The 19099-nt window shown below is 44.0% G+C and overlaps 1 protein-coding gene across 2 annotated transcripts; it reads right to left on the reverse strand.

Annotated features, from left to right (window-relative positions):
- Positions 1 to 16196: 16196 nt before the first annotated feature.
- Positions 16197 to 18860, reverse strand: LOC106601304 (GTPase IMAP family member 7). Of its 2 annotated transcripts, none has more exons than XM_045715174.2 (3): positions 18658 to 18860; positions 17833 to 18020; positions 16197 to 17726 (listed from the first exon to the last, which is right to left on the reverse strand). In XM_045715174.2, exons 1-3 carry the CDS (start codon positions 18680 to 18682, stop codon positions 16854 to 16856), a joined length of 1086 nt encoding a protein of 361 aa, XP_045571130.2. In that variant the 5' UTR covers positions 18683 to 18860; the 3' UTR covers positions 16197 to 16853. The 2 variants fall into 2 exon arrangements, with proteins under 2 accessions (XP_045571130.2, XP_014048887.3); XM_014193412.3 differs by having other exon boundaries at positions 17833 to 17987; positions 18658 to 18854.
- Positions 18861 to 19099: the final 239 nt, after the last annotated feature.

Genomic DNA, 19099 nt, shown 5'->3' on the forward strand with positions numbered 1-19099 from the left:
GTGTTCAGCTGTCCTTTATCATACATGACTTCTCCATCCCTGTCGTAAGGGAGGAAGAAACTTGCCAATAATCAGTTGTGTTTGCCTTTATTTTCTTTCCTTTCCATCCTTCAAGATGGGTGTCTAACAGGATGTGAGAGACTGTTACTACCTCCTCTTTTTCTGTCAGTGGAGACCTGTTGCATTAACCCCTGGTCAGCACCACCTCTCTCCTACATTCTCTCTCTTATAGTCTCACTTTTGTTCTTGTTAAATGGCATGTGAAAGAATGTTCCTTGACTGCCAATTCATTTAGAAATGAAATATGTAAAAGGTCTCAGTAATTGTAACAACAATGACACTGGGCCTTAAATTGAATACGTCACTACAGAAGACTCCAATCGATGTCACATTATGGTTATTCATAACACTATGAACTTGATGAATGTAGGTTTATGTGACTCCCATCAGTGATGCGTGCCCTGTTACCGCTCCAGGTTTCTACTCAGTTCCACGTGGATTATCAGTTATGACTTATTATAACTCACATCTTCCCTTTGATGTAGAGGCCATTTCCTGGGAAAAGTCTGTCGATTTAGTCAGAAGTCCATTCATGCCTGACACGGTTGCTATGCCATGCTTTCATTCTAGCATTATTAAGGCCAAGCCAAACAGGCAAGGTAAAATCATTCCTCCAACACCCACCCTCCCCTTTCTTCCTTTCCACAGCCAGATCACGGTGCAGAGTGGTGCATTGTGGGATAGCTTTAGCTAATTCAGTCATTAGAGGAAAAACAATGTTTCAATGTTATTCCTACATGTTACAATGTTTCAATGTTATTCCTACATGTTACAATGTTTCAATGTTATTCCCATATGTTACAATGTTTCAATGTTATTCCTACATGTTATTCCTACATTTGGAATGAGTTCCCTTGAATGTTTTTATTTTCCTGAACTGTTGAGAGTGGTTTGTAAGTTATTTAAACTGACTGAATTGAAATTGATTGAAAGAGACCAAAGACAATATAAGCATTTAAGTGCAGCACAATTTCAAAGGGATTATCTGTTGGCTACAGTGATCAGAATTGAGGGAGTGATAGTATCAATGTATAAAGGGGGAAGCTACAGTAAGTAGGTGGCATTTTTAGTTAGCCTTTGAAAAGCTAGCCCTGTGCTGCGGCTGCTCAGAGCGGAGGTTTTCTCCTCTCACTTTAATGGCTGACTTCCACAGGCCCGGCTTGTTGGCGTTTGCTTTTCCTGGCAGGGCTGATCCCTGCTGCCTCGCTTTTGAGAGTTATTCAATTATATATCTTCCACCCTACACGTCTCCCTCTCTCCCCTGCTTCACCGGTCTGTGCTTCACCCTGCCAGGCCCAGTAAAAAAGGGTGCTGCATTGGTGCACCGTTCTCCAGTCTCGTGCCCAAGAATGTATGTGTGTGGGGCGGTGGAGGGCAGTGCAGTGTGTTTTTGGAAAAGGGACCCACCCCCCCAACCCTCGGTGCCAGCAGTTGACAATGACATATAGCAGGAAAGCCACCCAGAAGGAGAATGATCTCACACCTCAGCCACGTGCTGAGAGAGAGGGAGGGAGAAAAAGAGGGAGAGCTGGGTAGAGAGAGGAAGGGAGAAAAATAGGGAGAGAGGGGTAGAGAGAGGGAGCGAGAAGGCTTTATAGAGATGGAGATAAAGAGATTGCAAGACAGGAAAAGACAAGTAGGCATGGGGTCTGATTGGGTGCCTGATAAGACAAGGGTGAAGTTCTCTGAGTTGGTGTCGAGACTTAGATTTCCTGGTGTTAATCATAGAACCCTAATGGACTTCGCCTCTATACCCATGAATTGACTAACCACACCCTCCACCCACTGACTCCCTCTATATTCCAGAAGAACTACCCAACTTCTCTCACGAAACACCAAGATCCAAAATATTCCCGCAAACAACATCAAAATATCCGCAGTTGCGCTCTGGGTTTTATTGTTAATCGAATCAGCCTCATTATAACATCTGTGAGACAAAAACACAGGCCCTCTAATGCAGCCATTATGCAGTTCAATGGGTGGCATTTGGTCATGACCCCCCTACTCTTCCCTATGCCCCCCTTCAATCTTCCTGGTACCCTGCTGCGTCCCAGCTGGCGACCTCATGCCCTCACCATTTTCCTGCAGCCTGGCACCTCTTAGGGCTGGTGGGTGAAGAGAGCTCTACCCAATGTGCCCAATGATTGGGCAACAAGAATCGGGCAATGTCATGAACTCTACCTTCTTGTCGTCATCAAGTCCAGACCCCCAGGTATGGACCAACAGCTCTAACCCTAGCACAACCGTGGCCAACAAGAAACGCTAGCTAGCGTATCCTCAGAGAGCTCAGATCAAAGGCACTGAGGGGTGATGTCACCCACAGCAGCCCCTTAACCGCCTATTGCACCAAATGAGCGCCATTAGCCATACAAACAAGACTAAAACCTGCTGTCATTTAATCAAAAAGAAGCAGGAAGCACAATTAACATCTGGTCCAAGACGTGTCAGAGTGGGGTCAGGCTAGCCGGTCTCTGATTACAGTTGTAGTAGGCCTATGGCTTAACGAGAATAACTCAGTAACCCCAACCTGGCCATGGTCTGCTCTGGCCAACTGATCTCTGAGCAAGACAGAGTGGCCTGCCTGCTCCACCAGACATCACCATGGAGACGTGATGAAGTTTGGAAACTCTGAAGTTAAAGGGTAACAGTAGGGGATAGGTCCCTCCTATAACCCCCTCTCTCTCCAGTTTTGGTTTTCTTCCTTCTCTCAATAACGTCTGCAGTGGCATATTACAACTTGGAAGTGGATTTTAAAAGGGCATTGAAAATGTTGCCAGAATGGGAAAAACATGGACTGGCTCAATCGAAGCAGATTAGGCGGGCGAGCCAAACCTCACGCTTTGTAAAAAATAAGAAAAAAAGCATTTTTACGTTGGTGCTCAGACCAACCGCATAGCAGGGAAGCCAAACTTAGCCCTCTCCCTCTACTGAAGGGAATGGCATCAATGACATAAAGAGAGTACATCCATTGAATTGGCACCTCATATCTCTCACCCTTTGCTACATAATGTCAACAAAGTCACTGCATCCCTGAGGGTGCTGGTATTGGAGCAAAAGCCTTATTTTATCAGTGCTGCAGGTCTGGGTTGGGGAAATTACAAAGCTAATTCAAAGGCTTGTAAACAATGGAACAGTAACATAAATCCAGTAATTCTTACTGTATGTAATGAATGTTGTGTTATACTATGTAGCAGTGATGTGATAAAGCTGATTGCTGTGAAGATCAGAGATTAGAGAGTAAGCGTAAAAGCACCGCCCTGCCACCCAATCTGTCGGCCAGCGAGCTGTTCATCCCATGTTGCCTCCGTTGGTGGTCCCTGGTGTAAGCTACATTTTCCCCTTGCTTCTCTCTCCCCTGTTTTTTTTTTTTTATAGCAAACACAAAATTGTTCCTAATTCGCTGCTGCTAGAAGGGGGTAATTTGCGGCTTTTGGCTGAGTGTCGCAAGCCCCAAATTTGAAAAAGCTGCTCCGGGGAAGGCATTCTATAAGGCAGTAGAGCTACAGTAGGGAGAATCACTTCAATGCATCCAAAGGAAAACAGACACAGCAAAACATGATGATCTCCATACTCAAAAGGCATTTATGTAATAATAACTTGGGGAAACTGAAACCCTCCCTTCTGAGCTTCTGCCAACAATCAGAGCTCTTTTAATTCATTGATCATTGTAATATGTGCTCACTCCAAGTAACTCTTGTTTTTAAATTGCATACACAAACATTGTGTTTGAAATGCAGTATGGAATCACCATTGTATGTCTGTTACTTTCATTTTCATAGCAGACTCTTACTTTTGACAGTAGAGCAGCAGTAGAGTTTGTAGAATTTAAAACCAACTGGCGAAAGGTAAAAATGCTGGTTAAGATACATTTGATATGTGATCGTTCCAATTTCCGGGAGGATCTATCAGATGCCAACTGAAGTCCTCCCTCGTTGTGCTGACAAATGTGAGAAAACAGTTCTTCATCATAAATAGACTATTTACTCATTTCTAGCAGGATACACTGACAAAATGTGACGTGAATATCAATATTCAACATGTTGGAAAAGTAAGCAAAAAAGAGAAAACAATTAATACAACAGAAACCTACAATTGGTTGGGGTGATATCTTGTCTGTGTGTGGGAGAGAATCTGGTTCTCTCTTCACACTCTGAGCAAGCAGTGACTCAGCCCAGGGGTTTCTGAGCGCTCCTAGCTCAGTTGAGACAAGGGCCCTAAGAGGTGCTCATTCATTTTGATTAACAGGGTCCTCCTCTCTCTCATCCTCTCCTCGATGGCTTCCTCTCTCCTCAGGGAAAGCCTGCAGGGATGTTTGTCTTTTTTTTTTATCCGGCATGGTTTTTCACTTTCACAACAGCACGTCGTTACCCAGAGTGTTTAAACGCTTAAGTACGGTTTAAAGGGGAGAGAAAAAACACTTGCAGTGCACAGCTCTACATTAACTCTGCATCACTCAGGGGAGAAGTAAAACCTGCCCTCTGAGCAAAATGAAGTCAATAAATAAAAGTAGCGGTTGTCAGATGTCTGGAACAGCTTGAGAGGATTTGAACAACAGGGTAGCCCACCGTGTTGAAATGAGCACTGCTAAGTTTGGGCCGTCTCTTCAGAACTCCCTACTACCAGTTGCTGAGCGCTATTGACTAATGAGGTTGGGCCTGGTGCATGATAAGACAGAGTTAGAGGAGCATTTAGTCCATATAAAACACAGTCTGTTGAATGACACAAAGTCACAGCAGTGCAGAAAGGGAAGCGAGAGCAACAGCTTAAAACAGATGGGGTAGAGCATGATTACTCCATTGCAAGAATATAAGAGGAACATAAAATGTGTTCCTGGGTTTAGCTTGATGGGAATAACACTTTGATAATTAAACTGTGCTCAGGATGTTGTTCATCCACAGGTTGCCTGGAACCACAGGCAGAACTCATAAAGCATGGGGCTGCAGCTGCTCTGCTACTATTTTCCCAAGTCAATGCGATTGATCATAGGTCTCAGGGTAGGTCCAGAGGAAGCTGCAGGTGTGGGGAAGGGAAAACACAATCACATCTCAAGTCAAACAAATGGCGTCTTCACTGATGGAGATGGATGGAGGAGCAGCATTCCAATCGATGCTGGAGATCTCCACTCCTCAGCCCTGGGTGCACTTGGCTGCATGGGCCAAACATCTGGAGAGGGAAGGAGGGAGAGAGGGAGTGAGGGAGGTGAAAGCTGTTAACTGATCGGCTGTGTTTATCTAAAGAGGCACGGGACTCCAGCGGAGGAGGGAGCCCACGAGTGATCCTGTGTCAGGGAGGAGAGTTCACTCACTTGTCCCTTTTCTCTCTCTTTTTCTCTGCATCCTCACCCCCTCACCCTCCTGGTCAGCTGAATGGAGGGAATGCCAGTCGAAGAGGGGATGCTGGTCTGGTCTCTGGTGCAGACACTGGTGGCAGGCTGCTGCAAAACACAGCATGACCACTTCCTCAGCAAACTGCTCCTCTCTTCTCCGCAGTTCTTCCCTCTTAGTTCCCTCTTTCCCTCCCTCTATCACCCTCCCCATGTCTCTCCCTGATGCGCAGGGAGCAGGAGACTAAACCATACTTTTCAATTTTTTTGGGCCTTTCTCCTGTCTTTTCCCTAGCAGCCCTATAAAAGGCTGCCCCAGTCTTGTTTTCTCTACAAGTCAAGGGATGAGCTGGAGCTCATAAAGTGAGAGCTCAGAGGGCAAGCGGAGGTCTCGGGCTCTGTAAAAGAGTGCAGTGGTAGTGGGGGGGTTCTGGAAGATGGAAAATATAGAGTTATACGTAGGACACCTTGGGAGCATTTGATCCCTGCGAACATGCGCGGTCTGGGGAGGACACGCTCTGTAAATTTCCCTCCCATGTGCTGTGTTCTCAGTAACGGCAGCCCGTGCTCGTAAAAAAACTAAACAAAAAAATATAGGGATGACAGGTGCCAAAAGCGGGAATGTGAAAAAAGTTAATGATGAAAAACTATCCCTGTGTGTGTTTCTCTGTGTGTGTGTTTTGTGTGTATGTGTGTGTGTGTGTGTGTGTGTGTGTGTGTGTGTGTGTGTGTGTGTGTGTGTGTGTGTGTGTGTGTGTGTGTGTGTGCGCGCGTGTGTGCATGTGTGTTTATACTGCTGATGGCACCGTGGAGGATTTATTTAAACAGATGTGAACCCTCAGTGCCAGGTTGACCTCAGGTCCTACTTGGCTACACTGAGCCTGATCTATTTGCCCTGGAAAAATAACACTCCATTTAACAGACTGACCTGTGGAAAAATAACACTCCATTTAACAGACTGACCTGTGGAAAAATAACACTCCATTTAACAGACTGACCTGTGGAAAAATAACACTCCATTTAACAGACTGACCTGTGGAAAAATAACACTCCATTTAACAGACTGACCTGTGGAAAAATAACACTCCATTTAACAGACTGACCTGTGGAAAAATAACACTCCATTTAACAGACTGACCTGTGGAAAAATAACACTCCATTTAACAGACTGACCTGTGGAAAAAGAGCTCGCAAATACGTTGTAACAAGTCCAGAAATAAAATATTACACTCACTCAGTTTCACATTTTGCACATTCTACTTTTGTAATTGAATATTAATATGACCCAACATACAGTATACTGGATTGCAGACAGAAACTATATATGAGTCCGTCTTTGTCCTTGTCCTCTGTACAGGATTTGAGCAGAGTTACAGTAAACCTGGGAGGTATATATCCTTTCAGACTCAAATATAAAACACTGGATTTATACACTCAGTGACCGACGACAAAGAACTTTATACCAAATGCACTGCACGTTAACCACACAGCATGAGAGTAGGTAGTGCAGGGGCTGCAGACAAGAGCCATAAAGAGAGGAAAGTTATGTGGCGGTGTGGCAGAGGGGAGGTCAGAGCAAGAGTGAAGTGTGGAGGGGTCAAAAAGAATGGGGAGACAGCAATGTTTGGAGAGGAGACAGGAGAGAGCAATGCTAATTTATACCCTGCTAATTGGAAACAGCACAGCTCTCCACCTGAACCGCATTCCGGGGCCCTATGGCCAGCCCAGCACTGGGCCCGGGCGGGCAATGTGGGAGGGTGATGAGGACCAGGGGGATGGAGGGGTGGAGGAAGGAGATTGGGGTCAGTGTCAATGGCGGCTTTGTTATTGGGGAGGATTGCTCCCTCGCCCTACAGATGGGACAGGGGTGAGTGTGTGTTGGAAATGTTCAGGGGTCACGTTGTTGTGACAGTCCCAGACACTAGGCTGTAGCGGGACCACCCTGCCTCAAATAAGGAAAAGTTGACACAATCTGTTACTTCTTCAATCTGACACGATCTAACAATCTACACGACGCAGTGAGAGCACTGACCAACCGACTTCAGCAGTCTAAAATTACTAGGCAAATAAATATGACAGCCTCCATAGATAATTACTGTTGTACAGAGACCATGTTGAACCACGTTGAGTCATGGCAATAGACGTGAATACACAGATGAATATTTCAAACTATGGCTGTGAGTTACTGGGCTTAGTGTCTGTAATATTTCAATGAATGATGAAGTGTTCAGATGTTGGCTGCAACTCTAGTCTGGCGGTGTGATGGAAATGAAGTAATCTTGGAATGTAGATTGAAAAAACATTGACGTTTCTTGATGTGCTTCATATCTGAACTGCAGTTCTACATGATCTGTTTACAGGGCTCTGTCTGTGTCTAATGTAGGCCTATGGCCCCATTTAGGCCCTTTTTCCTAATACTGCTGTATGTGCTATTGATAAAGCAAACCATGCAGTCACTGCTAAGTGATGGGCTGTCAGCATCCACACAAAGACAGGCTTCACTTAATACACTGGGTATATAAGATCAAAGAATAGATAAATAGATATGTGCAGAAAAGCCAAATTCCTCCAAAACAAAAACAAGACCGGAGTTGAAAGACACAACGCTGAAGTCAGACATATGGGGAGCATATTGGTCGCAGATTTCCGATCACACAAATACTACTTTTCCTTCTCCTTCTGGAGGGAACATAATACAACAAAGATTGAAATGTGGTGGAGGCTGTTTTGATTCCCTTTAAAGGCGTGTCGGTTGTCTGCCTCGCTTGAGGATATTTGGGAGAAAATGTTTTTTTCTTCTTTTCTTTTTTTTCAGTTCACGTGATTGACAACTTGAGTCTGCACACATGGATGAGTGTGAGTCTCTTGTGAGTTATTGTGCGACACACACACAGTTCTACTGTAGTGGTCTGTAGACAGACATTTGTCCATTGAATCTGCGATGTGTGCTTTTTTCTATCTAGCATCTATTCCTAGCAGCACCCAGCACCGAAGCACATCAAAGTAGCCCCGATCTGTCTGTTTCTCTCACGGTTTGTCTCTCACACTCTGATTTCTCTCTCAAGCCCACGCCTTTAAACAAACCATGCACAAACTGAAACACATTTGTGTAAGAGTATGCTATGTGAGGCATTAAACATTTTCTTTAGATCATGTTTTGATTATATTTTCATATTTACATGGCAGTCTTGCAAACGCTTTATCTCAGACTGACACATTGATTTAAATGTGACCAAAATGAACATGCCAAAGCATGGACATCAGGGTAAAATTCTATTTGACAAAATCAGGAAGGACAGATTACTACCATATTGATTATTGACTATCACCAATAATGTCTTTAGAATGTTGCCTTAAAGTGATGCTACAGAGGTTTGTATAATTTCAGCCAGTAGATTTGAAAGTAGCGGTCACGAGCCAAAATGGGTCCCCGAAAATTGTGCAAAATTGATGTACAACCAGGACTCTAAAGTCAGCCATTTTGGTCGCAGATGCTCCTCAAAATTCGTTCATCATTCGAGAAAATCTAAATGCATATTCCCATGAAACTGATTGAGATAAAATGGCTGACATGCAGTTGCAGCTTGGATGTTTAATCTGTAAAATGTGAAGAATTATCATTCACTATAGACAGTGATGGGCTAATATGGTTATTATAAACAGCTATAATGTTGATACAAATACCTGTCATTGAAAGTCATTTGTGGAATATTTGGTTTCTACATTGTGTAAAAAGCACTAGGCCCAATATAGGCTATATCTCAATTGATGTCAAAATATTTTCTGGTATTCCTTAATTTTGTGTTTTGCTACTATCTTTTAGAAGTTAGGAGCCCAGTACTACCAATAAAAACTGTACATTTTGTGTACAACTTCATCCATTTCGTATGATATGTTCCCACTAAGCACTTTTTTTGGTGCAGTCCCGACCAACTTTGATTTCAACGTCCAAGGACATTGATTTTTGATCCGGTCCAGACCTGCCTTTATTTGGCCCAAACATAGACGTCTATAATTTTTTCAGATTTGGTCCGGTCCAGACCAGCCATGATTTGGCCCAATCATAGACATCTATGTTCCACAAGTTTGGACAGCATAGCACAATACAATACATTAGAGCACAGCAGAGTACCTACAGTACATTACAGTACACAGTACATTAAATAAAAGTGGAGTATTGTAGAGTATAGTAGAGTACAATACAGTAGAGCACACTAGAGTACTGTGTTGTACCGTACTGTACTTTACTCTAATGTCAGCTACTCTACTCTACTGAACTAAACTGTACTGTACTCTACTGAATTAAACTATACTTTACTGGAATGTACTCTACTGAATTAAACTGTACTGTTTGGTACCGTACTGTACTGTACTCTACTGAATTAAACTGTATTGTTTGGTACCGTACTGTACTGTACTCTACTGAATTAAATTGTACTGTTTGGTACCGTACTGTACTGTACTCTACTGAATTAAACTGTACTGTTTGGTACCGTACTGTACTGTACTCTACTGAATTAAACTGTACTGTTTGGTACCGTACTGTACTGTACTCTACTGAATTAAACTGTACTGTTTGGTACCGTAATGTACTCTACTGAATTAAACAGTACTGTTTGGTACCGTACTGTACTGTACTCTACTGAATTAAACTGTACTGTTTGGTACTGTACTGTACTCTACTGAATTAAACTGTACTGTTTGGTACCGTACTGTACTGTACTCTACTGAATTAAACAGTACTGTTTGGTACCGTACTGTACTGTACTCTACTGAATTAAACTGTACTGTTTGGTACTGTACTGTACTCTACTGAATTAAACTGTACTGTTTGGTACCGTACTGTACTGTACTCTACTGAATTAAACTGTACTGTTTGGTACTGTACTGTACTGTACTCTACTGAATTAAACAGTACTGTTTGGTACCGTACTGTACTGTACTCTACTGAATTAAACTGTACTGTTTGGTACCGTACTGTACTGTACTCTACTGAATTAAACTGTACTGTTTGGTACTGTACTGTACTGTACTGTACTGTATTAACTGTGCCGTACTGTACTGTGATGTTCAAACTTGTGAAATATAGCCTAGACGTCTATGATTTGTTCAGATTTGGATCTGGTCAGCACCAACCAAATGTGTACTTGTTTGGGGGTGGAGCTCATTAGAATAATACCAAGCATTCTTTGCAACTGTTTGTTTTTGCATTTCAATTTTGGTCATTCAGCAGACGCTATTATCCTGAGCGACGTACAGTCAGTGCATTGAACTAAACAATTAGTGGTCTGTTGGTTTATTTTGAAGGTTGGACTGTCAGTTTGAAAGATTCTGATAAAGCTAACATACTGTAAGTGTATGTGTGGCAAATTAGAGCAATACTAATTATTCTGTTGCGTTCTTCAGCTGGCTCCTCTTCCTATATTAAAAATGATTATTGTGATATAATGCTTACTTCATCTGGAAAAGACATCTAACGTCATTTTGCTTACTGGGTTGTGTCCTGCAATTAAATAAAAAAATAAATGCAATTTGTATTACGAATTCCAATTCGTACAATATGTTACAAATTTGTAAGTGCTTAAGATTCCCTTCTATCTCTTAAAAGAGAATACTATTCTAATTGCTATCAGAAACTGTACATTATTGTGTTTTAACTGTATGTTATATTAGCTTATCACTCTCAGCTTGACTCCCCTGCGCTCTCTGGGGAGGCTGTGACCGAAGTGCAGCAATTGAAGCTCCATGGATTAAAACCTGTTTTCCCCAAGACCTGTCTCTGTCATCTTTTAATGTTTCCCTCTCTTCTGTAGGATGCATGCTATCAAAGGAACCACAGAACAAATCAGAGGGTCGTCCCTGAGTGCCGACGGTCTGTCTCTCGTTTCAAACTCAGATTAAAGCCCCCTCCCCCCCTCCACGAGGATCAGGGGCCTCAGTAGCACCCGCCGCTCCGGGACCCCTGGTTTCAACTGCGTGGGAGCTGGACCGAGTCACACACCAAACGGCAACCAACCGCAACCACAACCGCTGCTATCCGCTGCCTGCTGCGCAGTCACTGGAAAAGCCTGTCTCGCCCGGGCCCGGGCCCCGTCCTCGTTAGCTAGCTCAAGGTTGAGTGTGAGTATGTTTTGTGTTTGGCCCCTTTGAAATTATAGTACAAGATAGGGCCTTTGAACAGGAGTTATTATGTGTTTTGGAGAAAGGCCTGTATTTCTGGGATGGAATTTGGATGTTTCGCAGAGTGCTCGGAGATGCCTTAGTTTAGTCATAGCTCACAGTAAACGCCTCATAAGGCTCTGCTGTTTAGGGACGGTTTGGTGCATTATTCCTGTGAAGAGGTGTGATGGGTCAGCCACTAGTTTATCGGGTGCAGTGTAGGCCTACAGTAGGCCTATGTGTGGTTGTGGCAACGCAACCTTCAGAATTTCTCCAGAATAATGGTCCCCCGTTTCTAAACAGTCAAATATGAATACCAAGTACGACACGTCAAACCGTAGCTCATGGTTTACTAGATGTTAACAGGCTCTCACATTGCCTCTGGTGGACAAGTACTTGCCATGTTAATACATCAACTTGCCACCAAGTAACTTCAGCATTGTAAAAAGGCATGGACAGCGTGTAATCCACTGAATCTTTGGCTGGGTTGTGGATCTGTGCAAACAGCAGAGCCACAGAGTTCCAAGTTGATTCTGTGTCAATGTGGCGTGGCACCATTCGTCCTACTTGTCTGTCTTCTCCTCTCGTCTCTGTAGATCTCAGTTAAGCTCCCTCAACTTTCAGATGAAATGGTATCATCATGAGCCACATGACTTGAATGTGGACCAGAGTGACATTTGACGTATGCGGTAAGAACGAGTGCATCGCCCCTCTGTGTCTTATTCATGTGGTCGAGGCAGGATTATGACTTGATCCAATGAGTTGAACTGGAGAAGTGAGGCTGGGGTCAGATCTGCCTTGAATTAAACCAGTGTTGTAGCAGAAATAATACCATCACCTCCCCCAAGCCCAGTAATACAATTGGAGGAAAGTGTGTGCTTGTTTTGGCCTGCCGGAGCCCCTGATCAAACCACAGGTCGGTGTCCATTACAGAGAGCAGGGTCTCTGCTGATGGTTCAAACACAGCCCACAGCCCCAGCTTCAAAAGGCTCTGCTCACCGCACCCACTTATAGCCAACGGCGCATGTCAGTTAGTGTGGACCACACTATTCATCAGTTATGGCCAGCTCTGGGACCATCCAGCACCCACAGCCCATACTGAGTCGTCATTAGTCCGGAGTCAGGCCCCTCCCCTCCGGTAAATTCTCAAGCACTGGCTTTTGTAGGAGGTGTGGTGTAAAACCACAAACCCTTAAGAACTGTCACACAAACAACAACCCAGCCCTCCCAGCCCTTTATCCCAAATTCTAAAACTTTCACCGCAACACAGATAACTCTTTTTAAAACTCTTTCCAAAGCTGTTGGGAAATTTGGCCTGGATGTGTGTCTTTTTAAGATGGCTCAGTTTTGCCTCCTGCTCCTCCTCCTTATGTAATTGCCTCTTGTCCATCCACAGCCCTCTTCCCTCCTGTGGTACCGCTCTCACACACATAAAACATCTCACAGTAGGACCACATACTGCACACTCCTCCTGACAGAGATGCAGACCATCTCTCTCTCTCTCTCTCTCTCTCTCTCTCTCTCTCTCTCTCTCTCTCTTTCTCTCTCTCTCTCTCTCTCTCTCTCTCTCTCTCTCTCAATTCAAGGGGATTTATTGGCATGGGAAACATGTTTACATTGCCGAAGCAAGTGAAATAGATAATAAACAAAAGTGAAATAAACAATAAAAAACAGTAAACATTACACTCACAAAAGTTCCAAAAGAACTTTCTAATTCTCTTTCTTTATTTCTCTTTCTCTACTCTCCCCATCTTCCGTCTCCATCTCTCTCCACATCTGGCTCGGGTCCAAGGCAGGCCAACAATGTGTGAGGGGATGAAAGGTGACTCTCATATTGGCTGGCTGCACCAGTCCACTTCCACCCAGTCGTGCTTCTCCCATCCTAAACATCAGTCCAGCTGTTGGTGCGTGCGTGCGTGTGTGTGTCCCACTGGATCGTGCTAGCTCCCCTAACCTCGGCAGATGTGCGTGATTGTAGGCCTACAGTCATGTTGGCCGTGGTCTCTTCTTTGTCCTGACACTTACATTGATTTGTGTGAAAGCATGCACTAATTGTACTCCTCTAAGGAAATTAGTGCTGTCCTTGCTTTCAATTGTGCATTATAATAAATGTTGTTAATAGCTACAGAATATGTATTGCATGCTTTACCAATCATAGCAGTGTCAAATGGTTTAGAGACTGAAATAAACGGATTCATTTGGAAGTTCTATGTTAACCGTTCCATGTGATTATTGACAGAGGTAGGCTTACCCCTTCTAAGGTAAAAAATGTCAAAAGCCATAATAGTAAATCATGTGTTTGGCATGACATATCACCTCATGAAGCAATAAACTGACACTACCATTCAACGTCAACTACTTGAATATTGCCAGCCAGCTATAAACATCTTCAAACCCTTAAATGCGCCGTTACAATGGACACATCTTCCTTGCATTATTATTTGCTAACTTGGCCGAAGCTTTCATCTTGGCTTTATGAGTTGTCGCACCAACCCACTCACGGACAGGGCAAATGTTAGCTCCTCACAGTGCTTCGTAAACAATTGCAGACACACACACGCTCACGCTACAGGGAGGAACATGAAAACAGCACTAATAGAGAAAAGATGAGTGGACTTAGAGCCTGTGCCGTGGAGAACACTTGATGAGGAGAGAGAGCAGGCAGGCAGGCCCGCTGGACCTAACTTTTTAGGCCTTGCTCTGTTGGAAGGGGAACAGCATGGGCTGTGATATAATTATTACAGTATGCCTCACTATATGCAAAGCAAAAAAATCTATGACGCAAAGTAACAATAAACCTTGAATTTCCAAGTTGGCATACCACTTGCTACCCACCCAGCAGGCTAGCCACCATCAAAAGGCCTTTCTAATATCTAGACACACCATATCACCACATTATTAGCCCACATTTTTCATAAAAGTTTCGGTCTACCTTTCTCAAAACGTATTTTTGTAAATTCGGGTTGGCACGCATAGTATTTGTTATTTCCTCTGTGATTACCTCCAGGGATGAAACCGTCTCTTTTTATATGGTCCAGATTCATTTAGCCAATGCTTTTGTAGCCTGCTGTATTTTTATTCAGATGTTCTTCTCAACAAACCACAAAGAGACCAGACAGTATTTGATGTGTATTAGAGGGTATACTGTGGTTGTAATCAGTCCTGTCCTGTTGATATTTTGAGTAGTTTACGGTGAGTGCTGCGTAAGCTAGCAAAGGGAGAGGCCTTGTCTGCGGTGGAGGAAAAAGTGTGTCATCCTGTTTATTTTCCTTTGGTTTGCGCGATGATAACAAAAAAATATTGCGGTGTCCACGAATCACAGCGAGCTGCCCCCACTTCAATGGGGGACCACAAGGTCTTTAGAACAACATTTTTGCTCTGAGGGAGAGCTTCAGAAGTTACAGCCGTTGTGTTAATGATGGGTCACTAGTGATTCCATGAGCTGTTTGTTCAGATTTTGGGCTTTGGTTATGCATAAAGGCACAAATCAACTCCGCATCCTTTGCCGTCCTGATGAGGCTTCAGCATCTGAGGATCAACCCTGGGCCACAACTGTCTACACAGACGAGATACAGCCTCCCTCTGATTTAGGCCTAACGGCATGGTTGCCTCTACTCGCATTGTCTGCCTATGGAAATCCATCTCCCTTCTTATTCTTTCTTCTTATCTCCCTCCCTCTATCATTACTCACTGTCCTCTCGCTGATGCATATCCAATAGGACAGAACAATATTTGGACAGGTGTTCTTTTTTTATATGCATTATCATCAAGGGGTCTACTGGACGGGTGCACCACGTCATTTCATTGCAGTTTCATAAGGAATGAACTGGCATCATACCATGGTTCAATGTAGACCGCTATACTGTAGTCCGCACTATACTGTATGCGTAATCCTTAACAATAAAAAAAACTGTTTAGCACCAATTTTCCTTTACTTTTAAACTTTCTTCTTTTTCCTGTTTCAGACAACGGTGGAGGCCACATCTGGAAGACAGATGTAATCCCTGAGCATGTTCTCTCTCTCTTTCTCTCGCTTGCGCACACATTTTCACTCTCTCTTTCTCGTTCCTTTCCTCCCTCTCTTTTCGGGAAACATGAGAGCTGGACTAATTCTCTCTCTCCCTCCCTCCCACCCCCGGCGGACCACCCACATTCGAAAACGCCTAGCTGTTCCACAGGCAGGGTCTCTGTCAGCTTAGAGAGAGAGGGAGAGAAACTTAGAGAGAGATGTAAAGATGGGTTTGACTGATGGTTTTAACAGAGTATCAGTTACATCAATGTCAAACTCATAACCTGCCCTTGCATAAAGAGAAAAGAGGAAGCTTTGAGAGCAGTGCTTCAGTGTTTTCCAAAGTCAGAGGCACTTTCACTTAGGACTCCACACTCATCACCACTATTATTAACACCCTCTACACGCTCCAGCAATTGTCCTCAGCTAACACACACTGCTGCAGATGGTCCGTCTATAGTGGAGGTCTCCGTTATCTATCATGCATCATGTGAAAATCTTATTTTCGAAAAGTAGCCTATACTCAACTCCTAAATATAGTGCTTGAACATTTTGTCCCAAAAATGACCAAATTCAGTCTGAGGGAAATGTGTAATTGTATGATTTAAAAGTATCAACTGTGTGACATATACAGGACAAAACAAATTGCCTTAGAAATGGTATCTTTATTTCCTTTAGTTAGCAGTAAGGTATTCATTTTCAGTTGAGCTCAAATATTTCATGTTTAACTTCAATGTTTTGGTCAACGTCTCCACCAAGTGGATCATGTATGCAACTTCCCCTTTATTTGAAGTCTTTAGTAGACCCTACCATACCTTCTATAATAATTGGTTTTGAAAATATGACCAGTCAAAATAGGCATGCCAGCAGTGAAACAACAAATATTATAACAAGTATTGTGAGGACTGTACGTTGGTCAAATACAAGCCAATTGTGTTAATGCTCAATAAAATAAGTGCAGTGAAATGACAAAGGGAAACTAAAATTGTTCTACTTCATATTCACCATTTCCAGCACCACCCCAGCGTCAACATATGTGAAAATGGTGCGTTCCTTTATTTTGTAGTAAAAAAGAAAGAGGAAGATGATTATGACTAATTGTGAGTAGGCATTATTAAAAATAGCAAATGGTTGATGTCAACATTGGAAACACTTACCTTTCTCAATATTTTTTACTACAAAACATAGAAATGCACCATTTTCACATATGTTGATGTGGTGCTGGAGATGATGAATATGATGTAGAAAAATGGTGAAATGTTCCTTTAAGGTTAATAACTGGAGATATGGATCCCATTGCCATTATTTGTTTCTCTCTGTCTTCGGGGTCTTCCTTCTCCCCACTTCAGTGGCTACTGAGCCCACAGTGGCCCCCAGCATCCGCCCAACGGGCCCACCTACAAACAGGCCAACGAAAGCCCCCAGCAGAGACTCCATCCTCAGCATCTTGGGCAGCCTCCTCAGCCACCCTGTCAACCCCTGCCACAAGGACGAGAGAAATGAGGGAGAGGAGGAGGCAGGAGAAAGAGAGGTAATACCCTCGGTGTCTATGTTCAGGTTGTGCACACTCCTCTCTGCCTCCTCCCTAACTCTTGCCATCTCTTCATCGTCTAGCTCTTCCTCTGGAGGTGAGGCTGGGGAGGGCACCTCTTCATTTAGCTCCTCTCCCCCTCTTCTCTGCCGCACTATCTCTGCCTGCTTCTCTCTCACCCTGGCCTCAGCCTCCTGGTAGAGGGGGCAGCTGTAGAACTCCACCCCGCTCTCTTTTACAGTCTGTTCAACCTTCTCCAGCAGCTCTTCCACACTCTCCCTCTCATCCTTCTCTCCTCTACTCCTCCTCTCCAGAGAGTGATAGCGGTCTCCACACATCACCACCAGCTCCAGTAGGTCTTTACGTCTGGTGGCGATGTACTCGTCCAGCTGTTGTCCCAGAACCATCTGGTCTGTGTGGGTGAAGAGGACCAGGGTGTGTCCACTGACTGCAGTGGGGCCAAAAACCTTCTCCAGGGCCTCCAGGGCCCGCAGCTCCATGTCAGCCGGCCGGTCCACAGGGACACACAGCAGGAAGGCATGAGGCCCTGGGGCCGACAGGGCCACGCAAGAGGAGACATGGTGCCTCACCTCCTCCGGGGGGCGCTCTGAGCAGAACCAGTCTTGGGCGACTACCACTGATACCTGCAGGCAAAAACAGTGTGTAATGTTAGATCCTCTGGTTGACATTTAAGTCATCTGATCAGTGTGTAGGCTACTGTCCTTTTAAAGACTCAACAAAGTATCTTACCCATCTCCCTGCAATGGTTCCTCTGTGCTTCTCACAGTCCTGAGTGACAGCTGGCTCACTGGCAGTCTGGGTAAGAAAAGCCTGGCGGCCCAGTATGGCGTTTCCAGCTGCACTCTGTCCTGCTCTTGTCCGGCCGAGCAGGACCAGCCTCAGCTCTGCATTGGGACAAGGCGAGGAGATGGAGTGTTCTTAGAAAGGGAGGATTCAGTAGCCCGCACACATCACAAGCTTCGGTCATCTGATCTCTGCTTTCATTTTCCGTTTACATTAGTACTGTTCAATAAGAAAACACTTTTGTATCTCTGAAAGTTATGCCAAAATATGTATTGTAACAATGGAGACATTGTACATATTTTTCCTGTGAGACAAAAAAATAAATAAGAATAGAACGAACTCAAATCACAAAACATCTCATAGGATATACCAGGGTTTCCCACACTCGGTCCTGCCCCCAACCCTGGGTGAAGGTGCAGGTTTTTTGGCCCTAGCACTACACAGCTGATTCAAATAACCAACTCATCATCAATCTTTGATTATTTGAATCGTCTGTATAGTGTTAGTGAAAACCCCCAAAACGTGCGCCAGGACCGAGTTTGGGAAACCCTGGGCTATAAAATGTAGAATACGATAAACACGTTTCATCGAATTCCAAAATACAGACATCAGCTCAATCGCAGTAGCCTCCCTCATATTCTAAAAACTGACATGCCGTGAAGTGCGTTTGTGGCGAGTTAACAGTGCACAAGCGAGTATGAAGCAGTCATAAACAAACGCGAAGTCAACACTTCCTGAAACCTGCGTGAATAATTGGCAGGCTACACTTACCTGTTTGTGGGGGACCTGATGCCATCTCTTGCTTGTGCGATATTGCCAGATATTCTTGCCGTATTTAGTATGCACTCTAGTCAACTTCCTCGTTCTGACGTCCTGACTCACTAGAAGAGGGATCGGTCTGTGCCGTGTGCTTCTGTAGTCTTCAGGGCGTAGCCGTAGTCATTGCTCTTCAAGAACAGCCTGTTTTAGCATGCTACGTTTTTGTAGGGTATTTTGACGCAGTGACAAAAAAAGTAAAGTAGGCTGACTTCTTCAAATACCAATTATGCAACATCATTACAATCAATATGTTCAAGGCAAATATGCTCAAACTTCCAAAAATCGAATCTGTGTAGGCCGATAATCTGCCAGAATTGAAAGGGATGTACAATATATTATGTCAGGGGTACTGCAGGGGTCCAATAAAATATAAATATTTGTACTTCAATGTTTT

This window comes from Salmo salar, chromosome 03, assembly GCF_965601325.2.
Source record: "Salmo salar chromosome 03, fSalSal1, whole genome shotgun sequence".
Taxonomy (NCBI): Eukaryota; Metazoa; Chordata; class Actinopteri; order Salmoniformes; family Salmonidae; genus Salmo; species Salmo salar.

Coding starts and splice junctions, on each gene's coding strand:
- LOC106601304 (XM_045715174.2), bottom strand. CDS start 18,682: ATGGCATCAGGTCCCCCACAAACAG. Junction 18,021..18,657: donor ATCAGGTCCCCCACAAACAG/GTAAGTGTAGCC, acceptor TCCCTTTCTAAG/AACACTCCATCTCCTCGCCT. Junction 17,727..17,832: donor GAACCATTGCAGGGAGATGG/GTAAGATACTTT, acceptor TTTTGCCTGCAG/GTATCAGTGGTAGTCGCCCA.